The sequence below is a fragment of the Struthio camelus genome, chromosome 3 (genome assembly GCF_040807025.1).
Source record: "Struthio camelus isolate bStrCam1 chromosome 3, bStrCam1.hap1, whole genome shotgun sequence".
NCBI classification, from domain to species: Eukaryota; Metazoa; Chordata; class Aves; order Struthioniformes; family Struthionidae; genus Struthio; species Struthio camelus.
This window is the reverse complement of record NC_090944.1, coordinates 95,289,236-95,316,780: the sequence shown is the minus strand read 5'-3', so window position 1 is coordinate 95,316,780 and position 27,545 is coordinate 95,289,236. Positions and strand designations below refer to the sequence as shown.

The following is a 27,545-nucleotide window of genomic DNA, read 5'->3' as shown; positions in this document are numbered from 1 at the left end:
CTTTTCTCTCTGTGACAGGGCCAAATTTGGCGAAAATATAGACCTTCAAGAGACAGAGAGAAAAATTCAGCTCTGGGCCATCAACAGAGACTTACAGCAGACAAATTTGCTTAAGATTTCATGCATACTGGCCATCATCTTGACAAAGAAACGGAGAATAACCGTTGTTATCGTCTATTTTGCCTGTTGGATATCATGGTTGAGATCCACATGCTGGATCTAAAGGTACCAATCATCCTAGGAACTTTGAAGGATGATCAGTGTCAACAAGACACTATATATTGAAAACAATAATTATGCCAATCCATAAACAAACATATATGTCATAAAACATAGATGAGACCAGTAACAGAATACTATGTACAGGTCCTTGGTCTACATTTTAAAAAAAAAGATGTTTAAAATTCAGAAATCAAAAAAGCCACAATATTATATACCCCTTCCACTCAACCACAACCTGGCAGCTTCCTTCCCATGTACCTACAGCACGTCTTTGAACAGCAGACAGCAGTAAGAAGATAAGACCAGCACATGAGTAGCCAATGGAACTGTAAAACAGCTGAGCTCGCTCTTTCCTCTCATAGGGACCCAAATTTAGGTCCTTTTTCCTAATCCAATATTAATCATATTTGGAAGAACATCATTCTCTACTCCTGTTTCTAATATAACTTATATTGTCTAGAAAGCTCAGAAGTTGCTGAACAGTACAAGAGTACTAACAAATGGATGGCCAGGGCTCATTTCCTGAGGAAAACAGGGAAAAACATCCAGGAGTTGTAATTTGATTACAGCATCTCAGCACTTTCACAAGGAGAAAAAACTAAATATTAAAGAGCTCTTGAATCTAGTAAGGGAAGATTTTATAAAAAAAATAATCAGAAAAAAAATCGCACTAGAAGAAAGACGCACGCTTCTAACATCTTACAATGACAGTGATCATTCTTTGGAACAAACTACTTGGGAAATTTGTAGATTCACTCTCTCAGGATCATTCAGTGCAACATGCTTCAGTGAAAAGCAAGATATTGGGCTCACCAGAGGCATCGCTAGTAAAATTTAACAGTCAAGCTGAGAATAGGTGACCTAAAGGTTTTTCTGATCATAAATGCTTTATAAAAAACTAAGGATTTGTGTTTTCTTTTTTCACTTGTTTTTTTAATCATAAAAAGTTGCACTCAAAAACCAAGTCAAAATAATGACAAAATAATAGGCTGCAGGCCCTCCCAGGACAGAGCAGCTTGCTTAAGAGATGAGAACCCAGACTCTGGGCATAGACATTATGGTAGTCCTTATTTATGGGATTATTTATAGGTCTTTTTCCATATAAGTAAAAAATTGGCACTGCTCCTTGAAAATATAGTGCTTCAGCTGTATACACAAAATTACCTCTTCCCATAAAGTTTCAAGTATCCACATCAGTCATTAAACTTGAAGCTCATAGGTGCTAACAGTTGCTCAGCCAAATATTAAGCTGCCTTATTAAGCACCTACCCTATAATATGTTCACTTAGAAGATCAATGGAAAGCTTTATATATATGTTAATGGAAATTACATACAGAAACTAAAAGTCAGTTCTGTTATTTTATCAGAAAGTTAATTTTCAGTCATTTTAGGGTTATTGCTATTCTTGTCTTCCAGAGACTTACCGTAAAGAAAGTAAAGAAAGTATTTTTCCCTGATTTCATAATAACTTACACTGACGTGGCCTTGTCCATTTACAAGTCATGATGTACAAGGTTATTCTTGTCTGATACCAACATATCAGTATGCAAGAGTACACAAGGAGATTCCTATTTTCACAGAAGCCAGGCAAAATCTGCAGTAGAAAACTATTCATTATTCAGTGAATATCAGCTATCTGAGTTGAAAGTATGGCTGTGGCTCTGCCTCTTCTGCTAGAGTTGGGTACTAGATGTTGAAAGCACAACAAACTACAATAAGTAACAGCCAAAGGACACTCGGAGACACTACCTTATCTTTCTTGTACATGTCTCAGAAGACTAGTGGGTAAAAAGCACTGTACATAGTATAACTCTCAGCACTTTTCTTTAGGCACATAAATGAATGTCCAATTCCTTCATGGTTATACAGAGAAATCACCATCAATAATTGTTTCTAGGAAACATTAGATTACCCTCAAGCTTGGTCCTTCCAGCTTGGAGTGTGTAAGTCCCACCAGTCACTGGGCCCTACAAAAGCCTTTTCCTTTTTCTGCAAAACTAGTGCAAATCTAGTGCAAATAACCCAGCTGAGAACGCTACAGAACTATCTCTAACTTGTCTTCTTCCCAGCAGAAACCCTGAGCTCAAATTTTCTAACCATTCTGCAGCAAGTCTGGTTCTTTATTCCATGTTTCCTGGATGTGATCTCTGGATTAAGAGTAGATATTCACTTAACAGTTTGTCCTAGGATTCTGCTAAAGACATACCCTGCCCTTGGACAGTCATTTATGCCTTAAAAAAGATCCAACAGAAAATTTGACAGTTACTGTTAATTAAAAAAAAAAAAGTTTTAAATACAATAATTCCTTCCCAAGTTCTGTTTTAGCTCTTCTGACAGGATGGATAATTGAATCTTTTTTCACTCTTCAAAGTGATACACTTGTGCCCTTGCTCTGCCCTACAGCACCATTCAACATTCATCCCTATGTAGTTGCTTTAGTTGCTGGACCCCATCAACATTTGATGGGAAGAAACAGCAAGAACATTATTGCTCTGCTTTACATATATTGCTGTACACTCTTAGCTATCACTGCATATCCTTGGTTTTGGATTGTGTTTTTTGACGTTATGCCTGTGTTCATGAACATACTTTGGATGTCATTTTTTCCTGTGGATTTGCTTGCTTTTAGCGTCAGTATCTGCAAAATAGGAGAGGAGGGGTCCCTATCTGGAAGCATGACTGCTTACTCTGGTATCACCTCTTCTCTCAGATGTGCTTCTCATTCTCCTTTTGTTGCAGTTAGTCCTTGGAACAAATTCTCAATGACAGCACACACTTTGGACTTCATTTTTCAAAAAAACCACTTTTAGTCTCAGTGCCTGGCATTTTATGGGACTGACGTTCATTTAAAGCTTGCTTTCTCAGTGCATTCCCAGCGATACCAGAGGCACGCTTCTCTCCTGTCAGCTTTCTTGAGCGACAGATTTACAGTTGACCGCTACCTCTGTTTTATCTGCATAATTCCTACGCTTAGCAGTAAACATCCCATGTCACTCTTCCTCACTTACAGTTTACAGGATTTGGAATGGAGCACGACATTCAAATTAGCTCTACAAAGTGTACATGCGACACTAAGCTACATCATAGCATCCAATGAACTACACAGCAGACAACATAAATTACACTATTTTGATTTATTTGTAAATAGCAGTTTGTAACAGAATATCATTATTCCTATTTCTTTCATCCTCCAATGTGCAAAAAAGTTAAATTTCCGTATTTCTTCCTCACTACTCAATAACATTGCATCTCCAGTTTTGAAGTTGAATTCCTGGACATTTTAGTTCAGGCCAAGCAGAACAATTTCATTATTTCCAAAGACAAACAGCACATATCCAAAGTCATTTTACAGTTATCTGACAGTCTAGTCTGACTTGATACAATGATGACATAAATCATCATATACCTTAATAGTCCTAAAGAAGTGATCAAGCTTTGTGTTTCACATTGTAAGAGATCAAATTAAATCATTCTTGTAGCTCTATACTGATCTGCAGCACACTGAATGATGTATTTACAACTCTTGCTAACTTCAGTGAAAGCTGAAAACGTTTAGAATTTTCCAAGATCCGACTATTCCTGTAGTGGAGGAGAAACTAAAATTAAGTGTAAGGAATTCATCGTGCTACAGCTTGTGTCAGTCACAGTCTGTGGTACAGTGAAAAAATTGTATCTTTCAAGATGAAAAAAGCATACATTTAATGACTTACCCCTTCTGCCTTTTCCTCTGTGTTAGCCAGCATTTCCTGGAGGGCCCGAACCGACAGGGACTGTTCCAGCACGAAGGTGCAGATGGACAAGTCAGGGGGCACATTCTAGATGAAAGAAAAACGTGAGCTTCCATTAGTGACAGATCTACCGAACAGCATTTTCTAACGCTTCTTCTTTCTCTTACTTTCAGTGAATTCAAAAGATCTTCTATATCCTTGAGACTATGAAAGCCAGTCACCTACTGCATTGCAGGTTAAAGCGTAGCCAGCAAGCAAAGGGAAGTGATTTTTCCCCTCCATTGAGCACTGGTGACATTACCCCTGGGGTACTGGGTCCAGCGTGGGAATCCAGTACAAGAAAAACACGAATCAACTGGAGGCAGCTCAACGAAGGGTCACCAAGATGGTCAGGGCTGAAGCACTTGCCCTGTGAGGGAAGGGTGGAGGAGCTCGGCTTTGTCTGCCTGGAGCAGAGAGAGGGGAATCTTAACAGCTGTCTTCAGCTACCTAATGGTGACCACAGAGAGGATGGAGCCAGACTCTTGTTGGAGTTGCACAACAGAAGGACAAAAAACAGTGCATACAAGATGTAGCAATTAAAATTACTATTAGATATTAGAAAAAAAAAATCATCCCAAGAGTGGCTAAATGATGGAAGAGGTTGTCCAGAGAAACTGTGAAAGCTGCATCTTTGGAGGTATTCCAAAATTGACTGGGAGAGGCCCTGAGCAAGTTCGAAGTTGGCCTGCTCTAACCAGGAGGTAGGATCCAATGTCCTCCCTGAAGTCCCCTCCAACCCAGATTTTTCCATCGTTCCACCAGTAAGGCCACATCATTATTGTGTAACAGATATGAAAATAAGAAGGACCACTTCTTTTTTTTTTAATCTTCAGAAAGCTTTAAGCTCATATAAAGTAATGCACGCAAATCACAACCTAGACTGTAAAGAAAATTAATGACAATCTATAAAAGGGAAAATGGTGGAAATTCCAATACTACTTACAAATTAATAGATTTTAGAGAGCTATTTTCTACATCTCCAAACATAATAGCTATTTTTATTTATTCCCCACTGACAATAATTCCGAAGAATTGTTTCTTTTTCAAAATTATATATTTTTGTTACACCAAGACAATAGCAGATCTCTTTTCACCTGCTGTTTTGACTACCGTAACCACTTTGTCTCCAACCTTGAGGTCCCCTCACATTCTGCACAAATATGCTTCTCTCACTAGCATTTACCTTAATTTTCCCACACCACCAGTTAGACAAGGAAGACTACGTACAAGATTAAGGTACCTTCTTTCAGCCCTGCCTAACCAACTACTTTTGCTCTGACATCTATGAGGAATATGCAACTGTCCTGACTGAAAATAAAGTCTTTGTAAAATCTTTGTAGGTTGATAATCATTCATTTTACATTCTTACAGCACTGATCACCAGAGTACTCGATATTTAACAAACATCTAGAAAGTCTTATTAGTAACTAAGTACAACTGTTAAACATATTGACGGGTATTAATGGACATTTCAATTAAATACCAATCCAAGAAACAGCTAAGTAGTAAAACTTGGAACTTTTTCTATTAATTGGTATTAAGTAGGAAAACCTATAACTTTTTCTATTAATTGATATTAGAGAATAGGAAAAGGGGGACCAAAGTGGAAACTTAACATTCTGTCCTTAGATCTTTTCTGTCATATTATTAAAATGCTATCACTAAGGTATCAATTCAATAAAAAGTTTTGAAAATACCTTAAATATACATTTAAAATACAAACCAAATAGCTTGGTCAAAAATATCTGCAAATATGTAGATTCCATCTAAGACACTGAAGACAGTGATAAGATATTCACTTGACTGGAAGCATTAAAAAAAAAAAAACCTCCGGATTGTGCCCCATCACAAAGTACATATGATGAACTTAAGATAGGAAAAGTCAGAGCAGAAGTTGCAAGAAACTTATTATTGCTGATATGAGTCCATGGACATGATCCTGACACTGCACAACCACTGGTGGTAGCTGAAATCTGGGCCACCACCCCACTTTCTGGATGCTGCAGGTATCTTTGCTGGGTTAGGAAATCAAATCTCTGAGTGCATTCCAACTGTAGTAGCGTATAGTATGTCGTATTCTGAACGCCACCAAAGTTTGGAAAGACAAAAATTTGCTAGTACAACAGAAAAACAGAAAACAGTATATAAATATGTGAATAATATGCAAATGTGTAATCTTTTTTAAAACTAGATGTGTCTATACTTGTACCTCTTTTCACTCTAGATATTTCTTATCACTGAACTGTAATGGAGTCTTCCCCACAATCCTAATCATCATTAATCACAACCCCTTAAATATTTCAGTGATTGGGGTGTCCTTCTGCTTTCTTTTCTTTCTCATGTTCATTCTCAGGAATCGAAAGGCTTAAATATCATACTCAGAGTTTATGGGGGACTGCAGCAGTAAACAAAATGCCATCTTTAGTAGCCAGAACTCATCCTTATGATGGTCCGAGGCCATGAACGCCAGGATAAGATGGCACCTTCTCCACCTTGAAGGGCTGCGTGCTTCACCATATTCTATTCTGAGTAAGCTAAAACTACAGAGTCTTATAAAGATAAATACTTAACTACTTACGATTGGAAAAAAAAACCAGTGAGCTATTGAAAAGCTAATCTTACAGACTATAATAAAAATTGATTACAAACTGAAACAGGTTTGTAAGAGCAATGTCTAAGTTACAAGATATAACAGAGGAAAATTAAACTGCCTGTGGGAACCTTTTCTTATGTTAATAGAAGAATATGCAACTCCTACACATATTTTCTTGCCTCCAAGAACCTCTTTTCATGTTCTTTGTTCTTATCCTTTTCATGCTAACTGCATATCTCGTATACGAATACTTTTATTGAATATTAGAAAACTTTTTTAAACCATGAACGTTTTTACTGCTAAAGGATTATGTTCATTCAAACTTTACACATTTCCTCTTCCAAGGCTTCAAACATTAAATTCAAAAAGGTAATTACAAAACCACTGCATTCCTTTTAAAAAAGTTCATTAATTTAAAAAATCTCCCACTCTTAATGCTTGTTAAATTGCTGCTCATCCCTCCTAACATCACAATAATTCAAATCTGCTTGGTAACTCACAGATATTACATTACCTGCCACTATTTATGTTTTAATAAAGTATATATAACATGTTACTTTAAATTAAAGTTTTACCTAAAGCAAAAAACATTAAATAACATCCAGTTTTGCAGGGGATTTTTCTTTATTTAATTATGTTAATGCATGAAATATTTTTAACTTAACTTTTTAGAAACGGGCCTCTACTTATTAATGTTCTCATCGCCATTCTTCTTTTGTAGCTACTTAAGACAGTAAAATAGACTCTTTAAAGCTAGCATTAGACCAACAAACAACTAATTGGATTCTCCTCACAGCATCCTTACAATATTAAGTCCTAGCATAATCCCATATTTTACTAATCGGGAAAGGGAGCGCTCACAGATCACAGGCCGCAAGGTGGTGTTGTTTCTGCTTAGTAAACATGCGTACAATTTTCCATTCTAGAAAGCTTTGCAGAAATGAATTTTGTCAAACATTCCAGCTCCCCACAAATTCTCCCCAGTGAAGACTGATGGACAAATAACAATCCCAACAAAAAAAGAAGATGCTTCTTAACAATGTGCGCCGACATTTGCCAAGATAGGACTACACTTTCATATCTGTGTTTGGTTATGAAGGAATGAAGCAAACTCTCCATAACAACATTCCTGCTGTCATTACTGTTGCCTACTTTAGGATTTTTGATGACAGAGTATCTCCTGCTCATATATATATAATTTTGTGAGCTTACCAGAACCTTTGCTACAAAAACTACCCTACAGGTCATATGCTCTAAAATATGGCAGAGTCCTGCCTCATTTGTCACAGTGATCAAACCAACACAATTAGGCCATTTCTTCTCCATCCATTCCATTTCTATTTACATGCAAGAAAGCTATGAGCATTTCCTTCCTTTGCCATTAAAACTGAGGAAAAAAGTCCCAAAGAACATTTTTCAGCTACTCTCACAGAAGGTGAGTAAGGGCACACGTTGAACCGGCAGGGAGTAATGAAGGAAAACTGTATAAGATTGCTTTGTTTTAAGTAAGTGAAAGAGGCACCTTCCTCTGAGAGCTGCGCAAAATACCCAGACCCGCTCCTTTCCCCTGAGACAGGGCATGGTGCATGCTGTCCAGCGACGTTCGGTGCGTAGCAATCACAGCATGGGCATATGCCTCTCCCAACATGGGGCAGGTGCATCACATGAAGAACTGCCAACATATTTAGCTCAGACAGCTACAGCTCTGCTCACCCTCCAACACAGTCCAATTTAATGGCAAAGCTATGGATTTGGAAGATGAGTTTTCAGTCTGGCATAAAGACATGGACTGGTGGTTCCCACTCCGCATAGCCCCTTCCAGAAAATAATACCCTTCAAGATGATTTTTAAATACTCATTTAGACATACTTAAAAAAAAAATCATTTACAGTGCATTTTCCATCACTTCAAAGCATAAAATAAAAATGAGGAAGGAAAAACCTTCACAAAGTCCTTGCCGGTCTTCCAGTTATCTACCTCATCTCTCATATTACCCTCAGAGAGGAATGCAGGAAGGCATACAAAAAAATAAAACTATTCTATGGTATATGGCAGTCTAACATTCCCTGTATAAAAATATCTTCATACAAATCACATGGTAGTTTTCAGTGACCAGTCTTGAGCGCCTACATATTCTAGAGGCTGCAGTGGGAATCTGTAGCAGCGTTTGTCGTATCCTCATCCTTTGTTGAGGACAAGCCAAATCTCCAGACAAGAATTTCCGTGATTGTTTTGATAGACTATGAATGCGTTATTAAATAGCATAAAGTTTTGAAGGAAACATTTTGCTATGTGTCTAACATCCACCAATGCACCTTTAAGGAACAGCTATATTGAGGGAAAAAAAAAAAAAAAAAAAAGGAAAAACTATAATTAACCAGAAATTTTCATAGAAATTTTCAGTAGTTTAATGGTAATAAAAAATTCTTAATTTGACAGCAAAACATAATTTACACGCAAATAAGTAGATCAGTGCTTGAAAGCAGATGTCTCAGCAGATAAAAATGACCATATTGATAATCCTCAGCCTTCTCTTCTGCCAATTTTTATTGTATCCCTCTTTGCTGCAGTATTTTCCTAAATCAACGCATATAAAAATGGTTCATATTCCCAGTGGGTTGGTTAGTTTGTTTGTGAAAGAACAGATAATAAGGTCCTTGGACAGTCCAGAGACTCTATATCAATTAATCTCCTCTTCCTTCAATCCAAAAGATCAATGGAAAATTCTGTTAAACAATAGGGTATTCAAAACAATTTATTTTCAATTTATTTTACACAAAATTATATTATATTTTAATGGCTTTTAACATAAAATATAACTTGATAACTTTCAAAAGTGAAAAGCAGCACCTCTGCTGTCTCTCAGAGTTTAACACACTAGTGATTTTCTGTTAGTTCTTGTTAGCATTTGATTAAATTTAAACAACATAGAATTCTTTGTCTACACAATCTAGTCAGTCATAATTGCAACCTAATATGCAAGCAGCTTTAAAAAAAATAAGTTATATAGTGAATAAACTAGAAATAGTATTTTAAATTTCAAAAGAAAATTCAGTACCGCTAGGAGAACAAATAATAAATTACTATTAACTTTTTATATTGACCCTTCATCATTGTTTATAACAGCACCTTACAATCAGTGAAATTAAATAAATTAATATAGTTTAATTCCCATCTAGAATTTTTAAGGTCAATATGTTACTAGGGTAGTAGCTGGATTATTTAAGAAATGTTCGGAATTCTTTATTCTCCCTGCCATTTTAAATTACACTTATTATGTACACTAATGCCATTTTCTGTACTAATATTTGTATAGCAAATTATGCTTTACTCCTTGACAAGCAGATGTGCAAATTAGATAAATCATACCCTATATTAAAAAGGTGTTTTGAGCAAAGCTTTTGAAATGCTATTTAAAAATATCTCCAACTCTAGTCCAACCCACAACAGAATCAGGGATACTGGATGTATTCATTACGCACTATTTCAGTTTTTAGTGAACTATTATTTATAAGCATACCGTGCTGGCAACGAAAGCCAAGGGCTTAGACTCTTTCCTGCTGTTATGCTGACGACCCCACAGCACTAACAAGCCTCAATAATCTATGATTTGCTCATATGAAAAAGACTGTGATCCTGCAAAATAAAACTTCAGTCTCTCACGAATACTAGTGCCGAACTGAAGAAAGATAAATCTCACCGGCAAATACTAGTCTATTTCTGAGAATAAATCACCTTACTTTTATTTCTCCTCCTAGGTATCTGCAAACTGCTTAGTTGTTTTCTAGGCTCATGGTTATTCTTTTTTTTTTCCCCCCATCTCCTCTATCCAAATTGCTAATGAAGTAGATCTGCAGAGGTTTCATCTCTAACCGTATACCAAATATTCACACATCGGTGCCTAAAAAAAGCACCCAAGTAGCCTGATTTACAAAGCATCCACAGTTTGTATGACTGTCAAAAAATGAGATGTGGGTGTTCATAACTTTTGAGAAACTAGCACATTTATTAGATGCCTAACTGTGAGAATCTAGGTAGGCGTATTCAAAAATGTAATTTCAGAACAGAATTTAAGCAAAACTCCTGTATGCCTATTTGTGAGAGTAGCCTAAAAGAAACTGAACCCATCATCTGTTTTCAAGTTAAATTTAAATTTATAAAGCTCTCTCTTTTGGCAGTCCCTTTCACTTAAATGAGATTCGGGCTGGTGACAGTGGTGAAGCACACTCAATACTGCCAAGTAAAAGCATCCATTTCTAGGACCCTCTACAGAAGGGCATGGCTTTCCATGTTTTCAAGCTTATTATCCAAAAAGATGGACCCAGAACAGAAATGCGTGGCTCTGGTGACTAGTCCTGTCAGCCGAATAAGATAAATCATATTCACCAAATCCCAAAACAGAAAAGACAGAACCAATTGCAGTTCTTAAGGTTTCAGCACCACCAGAGAAGACATTTCAATGACAGCGTCAAGCTCCTGTAGGTTTATCAGTAGCAGACCATGCAGTGGAGAGAAGACTAAGACAGGGAGAGACAGCTAGTGGTGGGACTGAGGCCAGGTCCAAAACACTGCAGTCACTTCATTCTCAAAACCCAGCAGAGAAGCCTGCTCCAAGTCCCTGGCGGTTCCTTCGGATCATGGAATAGTCATCCTCATTGACTGTTCCACTACCTGCTCATCACCTGCATTTTGCCCGTCCTGTTAATCTGGCCTAAACAATTAATTGCTTTAGATTTTTTGAAACATGTTCTTCTCAGGGTGACATTTACAAAGTTCCCCTACTTCATCTACATTTCCAAGAGAAGAATCCTCACAAAGAAGCATTAGATTTGACATTCACAGTAGTGAAAACATCTTGATATGCTTAGTATTATCATGAGGAGTGCACTTTCCCTGACAAATGAGTTAGCGCAGCAGCAAAGACTGAAATCCTTTCCTACTCTTCCTTCCAGAAAGCAATTGTCATCTGCTTCCAAATGACAAGGATACAGTCAGCGGGGTCACAATGCAACAGTTCGTTAGCAAACTTCATCTGCACAAACTGAACGTATAACAAGATACAGAGGGAAACTCTCTCTTCGAGTTTTTTTCCTTCTCACGCTTTTAAAAATTCATATGAAATCTATTACCACAGAGGTTTTTGTTACATAAGTACAACTGCTTTTTTTTTCTTCTATGTTGCTAAATAGTATTAAAGTTTTACATTAATCTTTCAGTTTTTACTGTTTGGAAAAACTTCCTTCCAGCATGCTCCCAAGGGTCACCAGGCTAGTATTGACATAGGCCACCTGCTCGGAAATCCCGCGTTCTAATCCCTTGTAGGATATTTACTTTCTTTTAGGATTTAGGGCCTCACACCATCCTTCTCTAAAAAGGATAAATAAAGAGCATTTTTGTCCTACCCTCTGTCTCCGGTCTCTTTTCTAACCCTATATAAGTTCAATAGACCTACATTCATGAGAGTTATTTCTCCTTTTTATTTGTTCTCCGAATAGTTGAAGCTCTTAGCAACAGAATAAAGTGACATGGAGTAAGGAGCCACGTATCCCCTACATTTCAGCCTCATTGGATAAACCAGGTCAATCAACTTGACAGCCATTACAAAACACAGAGTTGTAGCCAGAAGCTTAGATGAACATTAGCTAATAGTATATCACCATCACGCAGTGTAAATGTGTTAATTTTAAAGGTAATTAGGAAAATTCCAGGGTAATTAATCAAAAAAATCTCATAGGATCAACAGTGCTATAGAGGTTCCAGGCACACATCCAAATTAACCAAACATCTTTCTTCAACTTCAGGCTGATACTGCAAATTCTACTTTATTATGCTAATATTATGTGTATTGTTCAAAACTTTACAGCTTCCTTTTATTTTTAGAGATTATGTTGTATTTGTAGCTACTGCAATGAGCAATGGAAAAATTTGGAATATTATCATTTGGGAGAGTACGATTGCTTCAGAAACTGGAAAGAAGCAGCTGAACTGTGATTCTTGCAGCATCAGAAAATATGATCTTTACAGAAGACCCTTTTGCCCCTTCTGGAAAGCACAGTAGACACTCATCAGGAAAACATTCCCAGTTTCTGATCAGATTTATTATGGGCCACGCACATTGCAACAACCATATTCCACAGGAGGAATCTTGTTATCTTTCAGGATCTAACAAAAGACGCAAATGTACAAGTCTTTTGTGGCTGTAGTAACCTGTCTCAGCAGAAAGCTTACCTTCACGTACTAACCAATAGGATATTATTTGCAGAGAATCTATTATTATTGAATCTGTCCAGTAGCTGAAATCTGCACAGACGTAACATTTTAGAAATGAATTAGAAAGCTATGAAACATAATAGTGGACACCTAATTTTAACTACTGCGGATTTTATCATAAATTTTCAAATATTGAGCTTATTCTTTTTTATTTCGGAAATCAATCGTGCCTTTGTATAAGGAGGAAAATTGGTTCCTATCAACTATCGCTGGCACAAGGGACTGGGAATTTCTACTCTGAGTCATCTCTGACCTGTCCTTAAAGGGAAGGAAAGGAGATGCATCATCTGCACACTTCTGAAAGTGTCAGCACTCTCCCGGGCAACACACTCTCAAAGCACGGAGGCTCTTGCAGGCACCTGTACCAAAATCCTCTGGTCTGCTTGAGAGTTCCTATAATGCGCTAAGGCACTTACTGTGCAAAATTCTGTTTTAACAGTAAAATTTTTACAGAATGCAAAACAAATCAGTTTTTATAACTAGAATAAATACTGCATAAATTCAGTATTGAGTCAATTACTCATTCACAAGCTTAATTCAATTAAAAAAAAAATCTATTTAAAATAAATGAAATGCAACTGCCAATAGAAATTACAATTTGCCCCATCAGCCACAGTATTAGAGAAGCCAGGTGTGCTTCATTCAAATGTAGGTGTGCCAGCCTCAATGTAAAAAAAAAAAAAAATTATAAAGCCAGTTTAGGAAGATGAAAAGCACTTCGTATCTCAGTTCTGTGTTTGTCATTCATGTGGTTACGTTTCTTGTAATGGTAATACGTCCATTCTGAGTCACGGTGGGTGTAACGCTCACAATGCACGCCAGATTATTTTGATCTGATTTACTTGATTGCAAATAATACCTCTATCCAAAGTTTTATTTTAAAAGGTACGCCCGTTCACCTCTACAATGTAAAGCAAATTACTTTGAATGGCATACTGAAAGTTATTCACTGAAGAAATATATATATTTAATTGTGAAATTCTTATCGTCTTACAAAAACTTCAGCAAATATTTGGGTCATGGATGGAAAGACATGAGGAGTGACAAGAATAGACCTGATACTACAGGATTGCCTGCCAGGAAACTCTTCATGGATTTAGGGATGCGTACTGTCCAGATTTTCACTGCTCATATGAAAAAAGGGCAAAGTTACTTTCAAACATACATGCCTAGTTAACTCTCACCATATATATACTCACAAATTTGGGGTTTACCTATAAACTTCTAAATACGTATGTATACGTATTTGGGCATATATAAAGCCCTTCCATTAATGTGTATGGCACTGCATCGGAGCCTACAATGCATAGTGTAAAAAAGTAAGCAATTCTTTTAAATTGTGCTTTCATTAACTACAGCTCCCTAAAGACTCAAATTTTGTCCTTTTTTGCTTTTAGATGTACCAAGCCATTAGGCAAACGACTGCATTCGCTCCGGAGAGCGCTGCTTTAGAGGAAGAGCTCAGCTCATCAGTCAGCAGCGCGCCAGCGCAGCCGCTGCCACAGAGCGCTGCCGAGGCAGAAACACCCCCGCGCAGTTCCCAGCAAGCAACCTGCAAGCCCCAGAAGGGATTTAGGCAAAAGGTAACCAAGCAAGAGGCTTAAAGATTAAGAGATGGTGAAAGAGGGTCTCAGGGAGCTGGCAAATCCCACAGGCGGTTACTCTTTTCCTGCTACCCTTGAATACCCGTTCAAGGATAGGGATTACAAGACGTTTACAGGTACCACTCCTGTGTGTGACTCTCGCTCATTTAGATCATTCATTGGCCTGGAGTGTCATCCTTAACTTTATTCAAACTCTTCCTTTTCAAAATTTCACATTTTAACACCACAAAACGCGTTAACTACCTATTAAGACCCTACCGGATAAATACTATGTACTATCACATATTATCCTCTAGATGCTTTCAACTTTACTTTACCAGTTTTTCCACTTTCACCTCATCAACCAAAGACCTTCTAAGCCTCGACTAAGGTGTATGCCTATGCTGGGAGGTTAACGTTTCAAGTGCCTCTATTTCTTCTTCTTTTTTTTTTTTTAATATATATTTATTTTTCCCATTCTTGCCAATTTTCCAAAATAACCACAGAACTGTTTTTAATCAACTCTCCTTTTAAAAATCCACCTTTCCTACAGAAACAAAGCATAACTGTAATAAAAACTGTGCCAAAAGTTCCATCTATGTGGAAAAAAGAGCTTTCATGGAAACTATAGATGCACTATGGAGAAATGGAAATCGGCTACCTTCAGTGATAACTAAGCTGGAAACATACACAGTGGGAAAGAACACACTCCTCTGCCATTTTGAGTTCATAAAGGGAGACATTTATTGCTATTAATCTGTACACGTACTTGAAATGTTATCAGTCAAATGAGCGTTAAATTAATATTAGTGTAATTTCAACCATAGGTATGGTGTAATTCTGATTCATATTTAGCACTCAGGATGTGTTAAACTTTATTCTTAAAACAACAGCTAAACACACTAAGCAGGTTTCTCATTTAAAATAATGGCACTGCAACTGTACTCCATTTCTATGGACTTTCCGTACTGCCTAAAACGTAGAAAGCAGCCAAAAAGTATGAATAATGCCTATTATGTTATGTAGACAGTTAGTAAAGACTCTGACTAGCCTGCTTTCTGAACTCTTAGGAAAATTTATAGGGTATCACCCTCTAAGAGAAACATTAATATTTCATGAGGTGCATTTCCAGAAAAGCAGCACAGCATTTTCCATTGAGGTATTACATACTGAGGCTGAATGGAGTAAATTTAGTTTAATGGCGTCACAGATAGGTCACTGTATTTATGAATGTGTTTCCTTTTGTTTGACCATCTTTCATACATTTTTTCATCTCAAGCTAGCATACCTTTAATTCCTTTTAGGAAAGTTAATGTATAAGAAAAAAAGGCAAGTGGCAAAGTTCACGTCAACTCGCTAAGCTGTTTTTTGGCAACTGAATGTTTCTCACATTTACTATCAACAACTCATACTTTTCCAATGTATAAAAAGAATTTCCATGCAATATTCTATGTACAAATACCAAGCCTGAAATAGTACCTTTTGGTGGCAGGGGAGGTAGGGTAAGGAGGAAGATGAGAGATGTACGGAAAAGATGCCTGTGCTTTTTTATTATTACATTCAATTTAAGAATTTGCAATTTTGCTGACGTAGCCATTCAGGACGTTTAAGAAACTGATTTCTGCAAGAATTAAGCTATTCTTGTAAAACGTGAATGAAAGGGAAGGTGGGGGGGGGAAGGAAGCAATTGACTTTATCACAGCAGTTACTTAACTGTGTCATCCTCAAGTCTCCAGAAAATCTAAGCCTGCAGCCACAGCCGCAGCTGCCCCAAGATCCCACAGAACTATCCTCCTCTGCACCTATGACAACTAGATTAGTTCCAAGGGGGGGATCTCATTTCTTCAAGAAACATTTCACATTTCAACTTTTTCTTGACCAGACCATCAAAACACAGTGTTCCAATCCGACTACTGTTTTGACCTATGCTACTTAAGCATTTTACAAAATAATCATGGATGTCAAATAAATAGCAACTGGAATATTGGGATGGATGGCTTAAAATAAGGGCAGGATAAAAGAAAATGACTGTAACAGAACACAGAAAATTAAGTTTTAGCATGTATTGTTCTACGTACAAAGTGAAAGCCTAAAATTAGAAGGGGGAAGGAGGGTGTTTAACAGAAAGAAAAAAAAAAAAACCCACTCTTACAACAATATAAGCAAATTAACTATGTTGTAGCCTTAAATGAATTAGAATTAATACAGCAATTAGAATGAATCTAACTGTTGGATACTCATGAGCTGTTCCAGATAACTTGAATTGTCTCAATTTTTGTTCTATATACAACAGTTCTCAGAAGGCAAATTATGATCAAAAGAAACCACTAAGGGCAACTGAGTTAACACTAGGACTTTAAGACTGTAAATACATATTTAACCAATAAAATGTAATGGTTGTGGCCTATCATGTCTACATATTTTTTCTTTTTCTTCGTTCACAGTGGAAACGTCCCTTAGGCAATACTTTCTGGTGTTTTTTTCCTGGTCTTTGAGCTGTTTCTGTCTTAAATTAATTCTTCACAATACTTTGATGATTTATTGTTGTGTCATGTGAGTAATACTTTTTTATTTTTACTTTTAATTTTTCTTTTTAAGATAGAGGCAATGTTTTCTCTCTAAATTTCCCCATTAAAAGTGACCTAAGACTATTCTCACAAATCAACAAATTTGGAATGGGCATTTATACGGGTTGCCCTCAACTGAGGCCCAAAATATAAGTAATAAATAATACCGTTTCAAAACATGTCTATATGCATTTTCCATAGCAATTTATTGTCTCCATGGACTCTTAATTCCCCTCCAACAGCAGTGTCTGAAACAGAACTCGCAGTGCTCCAAATTACTTTAGTTAGGGGTGGTGAACTGACAGCAGCTACAGTCACACCTGCTACCAAAAAGTAACCAGCACTCAGGCAAGGAGCTTAACAGAGACAACCCAAACATGATAATAAAAACATGTAGGAAAGTAAAATTAAAATATTTCAAATACAAGGGTCATTTCCTCTTATACCTTTATTTAGGCACCATTTGTTATATTAGAAGAACGTATTGCATAAATACAGGTTTGGGTGTTTGAGTCCTTGCGAAGAATTTTCAAATAGTAAATCCTGTCTCAGTAATAACTGCACACATTAAAATTAATATTAGTATAACAGGACCACGAACGCTCTCTTCCATGCCTTTGATAAGACTGCTTTTGATCATATGGTCTCCAGTAGCCTAGAACAGAACCAAATTTGCTTTATATGCAACTAAACGGCAAAGTCGCTGTTTGGAACTCAGTTACAACTGAGCTTCATTTATACACACTGCAGAAAGAAATGCGGTATTACTGGAATTTACAATTTACTGAGTAATGGGCACTCAAATTACTTCTTGGCAAACTCCTTCATACTTGACACTGCACTGAGTGAAATATTTGTTCGCTTTCTAGAACCTCTGACTTTGCCTCGTGCAAGTCCTGCACCCGCCTTTCTCTTTTGCCAGTTTTAAATAATTCTCCCACAGTAATCACAACTTTACAGAGTTTTGGCATTTTCCTTCATATAGAAATATCTTGTCCCTGTTGCATCTTCTAATGATCAATACACACCTAAGTCACTTACTTCAATCATCCTAAACTACTTGAACTAATTTATCCCAAATTATCGAAAGCCATTTGAATGATGTCTGTTATTGATCCAGATTCACATTTCCCTGGTTAATTGCCTTATCTATCATGTGTTGCAAACATTGTACTGCGCAGCTGGAACTGGTCAATAATCAGAGAAAAACCATGAAAATTTGAAGTTCCTCACTCCCTGATACCAACAAAAGACATTCAGACGCAGGACAGAGACAGTGTTTATAGTATTGCTAAGAGAAGACTACATCAGGCTTTCAACAGCCCAGTGACACTAATTCCCAATTTTTAATGACGTGGTCTTAGGGAGACGCAATCATTTTATTAATGGCACAAAAAGAGTACAGATACCTGGAACATGGAACAACCTCCTTGTTCCTAAATACAGTCTCTATATCTGGTTGGGAGGGAAGAGAGAACTTGTCGGGAGTTCCAGCTCAAAGCCACTTATTAGTATCATTCACAGAAATTCACTATATTTACAAGATTATTTATTTCTGTAACGCAAGAAAAATCTCATATTCAATTAAATAAAATATTACCTTCAAACCCCCCCCCCGGGTCACCATCCCCCAAGCAGCACTGACGGCAGTGCCAAGTTACACTGCGCACACCAGCACAACCCTTGCTTCGCAAAATTCTTGCGCTCAGGTAGAGAACTGCAGAACTCATTTTGCCTTATAAACGGCATTAGAAAAGACGGCATTAGAAAAGGCTGAACCCCAAAAAGTCAGAAAAGGGGCATCTAAAGCTACTAATCATAAGAAATATTAATAAGAACGGGAACTCGCAGCTCTAGACTGCAAGTGGTTTCCCACGGTATTATTCCCTTCCTGCAGGTATTGCAGGCACGTCAGTTCCATAGAAGGAAACAGACTGGAGGCATCAACGCGGCTCACACATCAACTGTACGTACATCATTCACATCTACAGACTTTTACCTGAACCGCAAACATTGAGAAATACTCATGGAAAAATAAGCAAACACCCAGGGAAAGCAGCCTGAATGCTGGCCTCCTGCATTTACACGCATCCCCTAGCATCTAATCACTTTTTCACTGTCTAGCTCCTATTTTTTAATGCAAAATGAAACAATTATTTTTTTGCCTGTGAAACCAAACAAAGGTCTGCTTGTATTTGGATATTGCAACTCCCCTGCTGGTCTTGGGAGAGCTATTAAAAAAAAGCCTGCATACTATTTGGTTGTCAGGCACATTAAGACATGAAACATAACATCTTCAACTTACAGACCATTCCTGCTTGCCCAGTTTCAGCCGTCCAAACTATAAACTAGCGTTTCTCAATTTAATGTTGCAATTACTCTTGTTACAACAGCAAAAGAAATTAAGGCTTTCCCTTTGTTTTAAAAAGGGCAAACCTGCCTTATGTTTCATGGGGAAGTAACAAGGAGGAAGAGACCAGAATCAACAACAATAAAGGTTTCAAGAAGTTTTAAGAAACTCTTTTTTGCTGCATTTCAGATCTAATCGATACTACTTATCTCAAAGACATACACAGAAGATTTACTCATTACTAGGTCACATATTTTCCTCCAAATTTCTGAGAGCCCACTGGGCTAGGATTATTCACAAGAACGTGCTGAGCAGGATTTAGCCAAGCAGTGCTTTAAAATACTGAACACAAATTAAGCGCGTCATGCTTTCAAGTGCTGAACATGGCTGCAGAGCCAATTTGACACTGCTGCTTTGCATAAATAAGTCCTTTAGACAAATGTTAAGTTAAGCGTTTGCACTTTCATGCTTTCTTAGCTTGAAACACACAGAATTACGAAGCTGTCAGTTATTTCAGGTTTTCAGATGCTCAGCTACACATCATCCTCGTTCAAACGCACAAGACCGCTTTCAAACTACTCGGCATGTACCACTGAATGCTGCCATGGGTCCCTCAGAGAAAATATTTAAAATGCCAAGCTCTAGAGGACTTAGCAGAATATGCCCCCGTGCCACCTTGTCGTGTTCAGCTGGACAAGGTAATGCAGCAATCCAGCAGATGCTGGGGCTGCGCTTGCAGCAAACAGCTCTCGTTTGTCCTCTCGTCAGACAGCTGAAGGTACCGCAAATAAGAACAGCCACCTAAATGAGCTCAGTACATTCTGACTTTGCCCTGTGCATCGCTCTATTGATCTTTCAAGAACTTTCTAAAGGCATTTGCGAATGGCTACTCAGATAATCTGAGGCATTTCCAGTCCTGAGCAGCTGGCCCCAAGGCTTTAGCTTTTATACTAAACAGGAAAAAAAAAAAAATTCCAAGAAACAAAAGCCATCCTTTCTTAAACAGACAAAACCATCAAGCAGTTAAGAGCAACTCTCCTTTTCAATAGGACCAGTACTAAAGAGGGTAGGACTCAGAAGCTAAATCGCAGCAAACTGACAGTTTTTCAGAAGCCTGCAGAACGCCCACTACACCAATTATACGATTGTACCTTGTCTATCTGACCTTCTTACACCAGGTTGCTGTTTTCACAGCGGTGTCTCAGACATGATTTCCCAGCATAATATCTACTTCTTTTTAATCTTTAAACAAGAAGCAGACTGAACAGCTACTGGAATATATAGGTTTAAAGGAAAATGTTGTAATGAGATTTTCAGTCTTTTCCACTCGCTTTATACCAGAAGTTGAATTCTCTAGATCTGTTCCATTACTTAAAAAGGATATGTTTCCATAAACATTTCTTCAAACGAGAGACACTGATATTGGAAAAAAATGCAAACTGTATATTAGACAGTGAAAATTGCAATTTATGTTAGTTAAATTACACAAATTACACAGCTTTAAGTTCAGTTTCCTGACAGGATGCCTTATGTTACTAGTAGTATGAAATGCAAATCATTTAAAATTGCTCATTTAGTTTTTAGTATTAATTTATCTTGTATTGGTTAGTTGATAACACAGACATAATATATACATACATATCATACGTACTTTTCTTTTGCATAGAGCCATGACTCGGAGTATTGTGATAATATAAATAATAATACCAACAGATTAAATTAACACAGTAAATTAACAGTAAATTTACACATCACCCAAGGTAAACACTGAGCTGTAACATTTATTGCTCTACAGTCTGCAAGCGCAGCAGAATTTTGTACAAATTTTACAAGTAATATGAAATGCCAAATCGTTAGTAGAATATTCAAGAATAGCAAGCAAAAATCAAAAAAAGGTGCTAGCTGCAAATTACCTATGAGGTAAGAAAGACAAGAAAAGGTCTGTTGGATCATCTACACCTACTTCCCCAACAGCAAAATGATTTTGATTGCATCTTTCAGTTGCCACTGCCACATCTTCAGGTTAACATGTCGTGCATGACGTGACATACTTAGGTACTCAGCACTCTCCTTTGAAGGCGCTTTTTCAAGTGCTTTACTGATAACAGTCCCTAAAGCATATTTTAACAATAAACAAAAACCAGCAAATACCCACAATTTTAAGTCATGCAATAAAATCCTGTGGATTCTAAGTAACTCAACATGGGGGAGGCAAACTTATCCCCAAGAAACAAAGAACAACTCTTTCACGAGGTATTCAAAAGTACCCAGAGAACTGAGCTCGCCCAACATCATCTTTTTAAATATTAAATAACTGGGTGTGATTGAAAAAAGGAACTCTCATCAGGAAAGGTATATTTTGTAGATAGGAAGAGCTTTTATTTCTTCTTGGTAGCAAATAGTGCCTCAATGTTTAAAACTCAATGTTTATCTCGGACAACACTAGATATGATAATGAACATTTCCGTAAGATTAGAATAACCCATTCTTGAATTTATTTCAAATTCCAAATATCTGCTGCAAAAGGAGTTACAATCTGAACAATGAGCACAATTACATTTCCCAAATTGGGTATATTATGATTACTATTTATTGCCTCCAACACCTTGCAGGATACCACATATTTTTGGTTTTGTTTTGTTTTGTTTTGAATTAGCTAACATACTGCTGCAATTGGCAATACAAACATGCTAAGCTGCACTCCTATACCTATTAATAGCGGACAAAATTTTCAGCCAATATAAAGCTGTAGCTCTTTTGCTGTCTTACATCTGGCCCGCCGTCTTTCACTGCCTCTGGAACCACTACGTATTTTAAACTTCACAAATGGCAGAAGCAGAACTTAGTCAGTTTAGCACTCCAGCCCCCTTAAAAGTTACGCTGCCATTGCAACAACATTAACTAGATGCATCTAGAATAGCCTGACTCAAGAGCAGGAAATAAAATTATTCTCTTTAACTAGATTTGCTTTACGGAAAGTTTCATCTAAAGTTTGCCCTCTTCATTTATACTCTGTAGCTGTGCTTCCCATTAAAAGTATCAGAACTGGATGCACAGGAAAGACAAAACTTTAGGAATACAACTTAACTAGCTGCAACTCTTTAAAGTGGCACGTCTGGATCGTAGGTAGAATTAACACCAGTAACTAGCGAGAAGGCTTATCCAGGGAGCCTGTGGAGCAGGGGAGGGAGCAGAGGGGGAAGCAGGCAGAAACCAGGAGAGTTTAACACAACCTGCTATTTTGGCTTTCAACTGTCTTTATTAAGGCTGTATCAGCTCCATATGTAATAAATCCAGCAGTGAGCACTGCTCGCATTTAAAACACGGTAACCAAGAGAAGCTTTTTTTGGTCCAGAAACCTTGCTGTACGTAGCTTTCAGCCAATTACATTTTTGCGTAAATAGTTGCAAAAGCTTCCATACACAGAAGGTCCACTCTGCCAACATGAGGAATGTCAACTATCCCTAGAAACGGTACGAGTGGAAGGTGGTCAACGTTGAGCAAGACAGTGTTCAAAAAGGAATAAATATTTCAGAGAGGAACGCTAGTGCCTGATCGCACTCTTGCACCTGCTTTTGAGCAAAAGAGCTCTTTGGAAAGAACTCTGAATATGTTTCACATTCATTTAATCTCAAGCAATAATTTCTGTGGTTTGGGGATTTAAGTCCAAAAATCACAATAGAGTCTGGCGGATATAGCTACACAGATGCATTTAGGCTCAGGACTTGAACAAGCCTTAGCAGAAGTAAAAAGGGAACCCCAAACATGTAAATAAATATAAATATGCGTATATTAGGAACATAAAATTCAGTGCTTCTTCCAGGAAAATGCGTTACATTTTTACTTACAATGCTTCTATAAGCATCCATTTTAGTGGGAAAGAACGATTCAAAGAATCAAATCTTGTCAAATCCACACTTACCAAGATTTTCTCTACCTATGTCTAAATTATGCATGTAAAGTAGGGCAACTAATGTGTAAGTATGCATAAATTTATTAACAACTCATTTAAATTATTAAAATCAATTATCTCAGTGAATGTCTGCTAAATGGAGCCCTCTGAACATTTACATAAGATTAAGTGCCATCTTGGCCATTAAATATGAACATTTATTTTCGCAACATGACATAAGGACAACTAAAACTGCCTTTGAGGTGCAGGCACAAAGCCCTGCCAAAGCCCTGCCAGGTTTTTTTTTTTCTTTTTTTCTTTTTCTTTTTTACTTTTTTAGAAGGGAGCGATGCAAATATTAATGATGAAAAAGAAAAGAAAAAAAAAAATACTGTACGTCAAATTCCCAGAATGATCGACTTCAAACACAGGCAGGCAATCTAGATTCCACTCATCAGTGCGAATCAAATTCAAAAATACTTAGTATTTCATTACGTCAGTAACTGCTGGAAAAGCATCTACTTACATTCACACGCTACCAGACACTGTGGGCTTATTTATACATTTGGATTTATTGCAATCAAAAACTACACAGCACAGGTACCGTTTCTCAGCAGGAGCCAGAGAGATTAATTATCTTGGCCACTGAGAACATGCTTAAGTGCTTGTTGCACAAGACAAAAAAAAGAAAGCAATCTTGGTCTTCAAGTCTTCTATTCTGGAAGACAAATGAAGATAAATAGTTTTTCTTAAAAGAAAATATTCAAAGCTATTTACATCTGCCTCTCATTTTTTTACGGTGTTATGCGTGACTGTGCTTAACACTGGTCAGCGCTTGTGAACTTTCCGAGAGATGGGAAATTCACAGATGCTCCCAATTTCTGGCTTACATCTGAAGAGAAAACACATTCTGCCGTCTTTCTCCAGGGCCTTTTATTGATTTTCCATAAGGAATAGATCATTATATTTGCTCTTGATATAACAATTAACATCACTATATTTGCTTTACCAACCGAACTGCCTTCTTTGATAACCCTGTTAAAAGGGACCATACTCCAGCCACACAACTGGGAGGCCGAACCAGACAGCTCTAGCTTCCAGGAGCAATCAGGGTACAGGAGTTACAGCCATGCCCTTGCCCACGCTTCAGGAAGATGCTCTTACCTAGAGGCGTCTATATGGAATTTGACTGTTGACACGGACATTTCTTGTCATATTTGACAGTCCTACTTGTCTGTTGCCTTGCTCGTGCTCCACAACCATCCTTCTCCACCCTCCCTTCCACCCCGTTCTCCTCCTCCCTTCCAGCAGAGTGACCTATTCGGGGCAATGAAAATCCTCAAAAATTAGATACCTTGGCAGTCCAAGGAACAGTGTGACAACGTTACTGCCAGGTTTCATCTTCCATCCCTTCCCACAAGGGTAACACCTAGGCACCAAGACTGGTTGGAGCACCACTGAGGTACGCAGCTCCCAGTTACGGGGCAGACGGGCCTGGCCAGGTGCTCCACGACCTTTCCACTCCCACATCCAGCACCTTTCCTGGTGTGGCAACCAAGCCCTGCCACAGCACAAAATTAACTCTCTGGAAAAAAAAAATAATAATAAAATCAAAATCCTGCCCTCCCGTCAACCTTTAGCTCACTATACGTACAGAATCATTAAGCTCTTCAGACTCTTCTCTAAGCATTTAAATGTATTACTTCAAAAGTAATTCACATCTCAGTAGAAAGCTGAAGCCACAGGTTCACACATTGCACACTCTCCTTCAAAAATGGAAGCCTTGAATTTTCAGGAGGTTTTTAAATCTTCAAAACCCCTGATTATATTACCCTCCACTCTCTCAAGTCCAAAATGCTGACAGCTCAAAAGGGACAAAAAGCATGGCATTATTTTTATAAGTCTTTTTTAATGATATCAAGCACACCTTCTAAAGGCATAGCATCATGGATTTGAAGTGTATTAGCTTACCACCTGCCATGAAAACAAGATTAAAAAAAATGCTTTATACCATCAGAAAAAAGAAACTCTCAAGTGTTGTGCTGTACAGTGGTTCACGAGGGACCAATCCACACTCATGAGTGGTCCAGAGCTGAGTATTTTTAATTCTGCATCATGGACCAGTATAATTATCAGGAGCTGTGTCGCAAAAAAAACTATAGGTTTAAGAATTATGGGCTCCTAATTTTAGAGGTAACAAACATTTTTGGAGGGTTAAGTAATAACAAAAAAAAAAAAAAAAAAAAAAGCTCCAGCTTGTTTACTTATCAATAATCAATGGCATTATTTAGGTCTTAAATGAAATGGCAGAAAATAATTTTTTAATGAATGTCCTTCCCCGTATTAGCAACCTCTTTACATATAAAAAAAATCTAATTTTCAAATGTAAAGAGTTATATCTCACTGGCCGTTTAGATGATTTAAATATTCATAGATCCTGTCTTAATAAAAGTGATGATCTTCCACACAAGGATTTAAGGATTTAGAAGTCAAGCAAATGATGATACAAAAATCACTTGCTTGCCATCTTCAAAAAAGAGGTTTATGCTCTTTGTGGGTTTTTTCTGACATCCATCTCTGATTTTCTTCTTTTCACTTAAGAAACCAAAATTTCTGCCTTCTCCTCCCATAACTTTGCCAAGACCACCTGGAGAAATAATAGGATGGGACAAGCAAACAAAGCATTTTAAAGCTTGTCTTCAGCTTGTCTTCTTCGGTTTTTGTTATTCTTGCTGCTGCTCCTGCTTCTTACATCCTAAAAAGTTTTGATGGTTTATATATTGAATATGATCACCACATTTGCAAGTGTAACCTATCCCTACACCAAGATCTGTTTTGAGATACATTTCCTTTGAAATGGGTTCAGAATTAAATATAATTACAATTATTTTCACTTGAGCTACTACATCGCTACAGGTGAGACATTTATATGTTTGTCTTGATTGTGTTATACTTAGAACTGTTTTCCATTACTCAAAATATATGCAACTTACACCTGATACCTTGTTTATCTATTGTTTTATTCCTGAACATAGAGGACCATTTGAAGGAATTTGCTGATGTGCACTGTGCAACAATCAGGAAGCAGCTATACTCCTGAAAGTTACAGATGATCAGAAATTACAGGGCAAGTGTAGCAACTACGTTTACCTGACTTTCCAAGTTAAAATAATGAATAACAAAGATGCAATACAAGGTAAAATAGCTTTTACTTGATCATCAGAAAAAGCTAGAAAATATTCCCAGGTAAAACTTGACAGAATGGTTAGAACGTCACCTCCCTCATCCCTCGATGGCCAGCACCATCACAAATCCAGAATCCAACCACACTGTGCCTCTTTCAGGGCTCCAAGCCAATCCACTAACTCAAATGCTCATTTTGCATCAACCTTACATTTGTCGTACAAAAGAACGGTACCGCCTCACCCAGTTAGGAGTCCGACTGCCTGGGGAGCAGCTCTGTAGAAAAGAACTTGGGGGATCTTGGTGGCTCCAGGGCACAAGCAAAAGCTTTATCAGCCTGAGGAGAGCCAAGCAGTGGAACACGCTGCCCAGAGAGGTTGTGCCATCTCCATCCTTGGAGGGTTTCAAGACCCAGCTGAATAAAGCCCTGAAAGACCCAGTCTGATCTCAGAGCTGACTCTGCTTTGAGCAGGGGGGTTGGATTAGAGACCTCCTGACAACCCTTCCAGCCTGAATTATGATTCCCTACTCACACGTCACACTACATGCATCTTCCTACAAGAACAACTAAGCCAATATACAAAAACATACACAAGTACAACTATACTTAGAAATTTGACTTATAAAATGCCATTGCGTGACTGAGACTTATTTCTTCTCAGAAAGACTCCTATACCAAATCTACATGCAAAAGATGGTCTTTCCATTTGCAACAAAAAAAAAAAGAAACCACGCTCAAGCCTGAAAGAGCTGTAATGTAGCTCCAAATATATGCAAATCTCTTGGTTTTTTTTTAATTCAAGCAACACTTTTCAAGGCATACAGAAAACCAACAGATATGCAGAGCTAATTCAAGCAACACTTTTTAAGGTATACAGAAAACCAACAGATATGCAGAGCTAAAGAAATAAAAAGGATTATTTTTGATCAGTAAAGTGATTTGACATCACGGAAGGCTTCCAAAAAAAGTGAAAGAAGTGGATTCTGGAAAGAGTTTTGAAATTCGAACACATGTGCACTGACTGTAATGCTTATTGAAGTGTTTGTTAATTTAGCCCAACTATTATCATCAATCTTTTGTTACTATGATGCTTTCAAAATCTGTTTTCCTACA

At 37.5% G+C, this 27,545-nt stretch overlaps 1 protein-coding gene across 9 annotated transcripts in view; it reads right to left on the bottom strand.

Annotated features, from left to right (window-relative positions):
- RYR2 (ryanodine receptor 2) overlaps positions 1-27,545 on the bottom strand; it is a 469,316-nt gene that overhangs the window by 320,957 nt on the left and 120,814 nt on the right. For all 9 annotated transcript variants that reach the window (XM_068939250.1, XM_068939252.1, XM_068939253.1 and 6 more), the window contains one exon: positions 3,934-4,038. In XM_068939250.1, the coding sequence (XP_068795351.1) occupies positions 3,934-4,038 (105 nt within the window). The remainder of the gene's footprint in view (positions 1-3,933; positions 4,039-27,545) is intronic.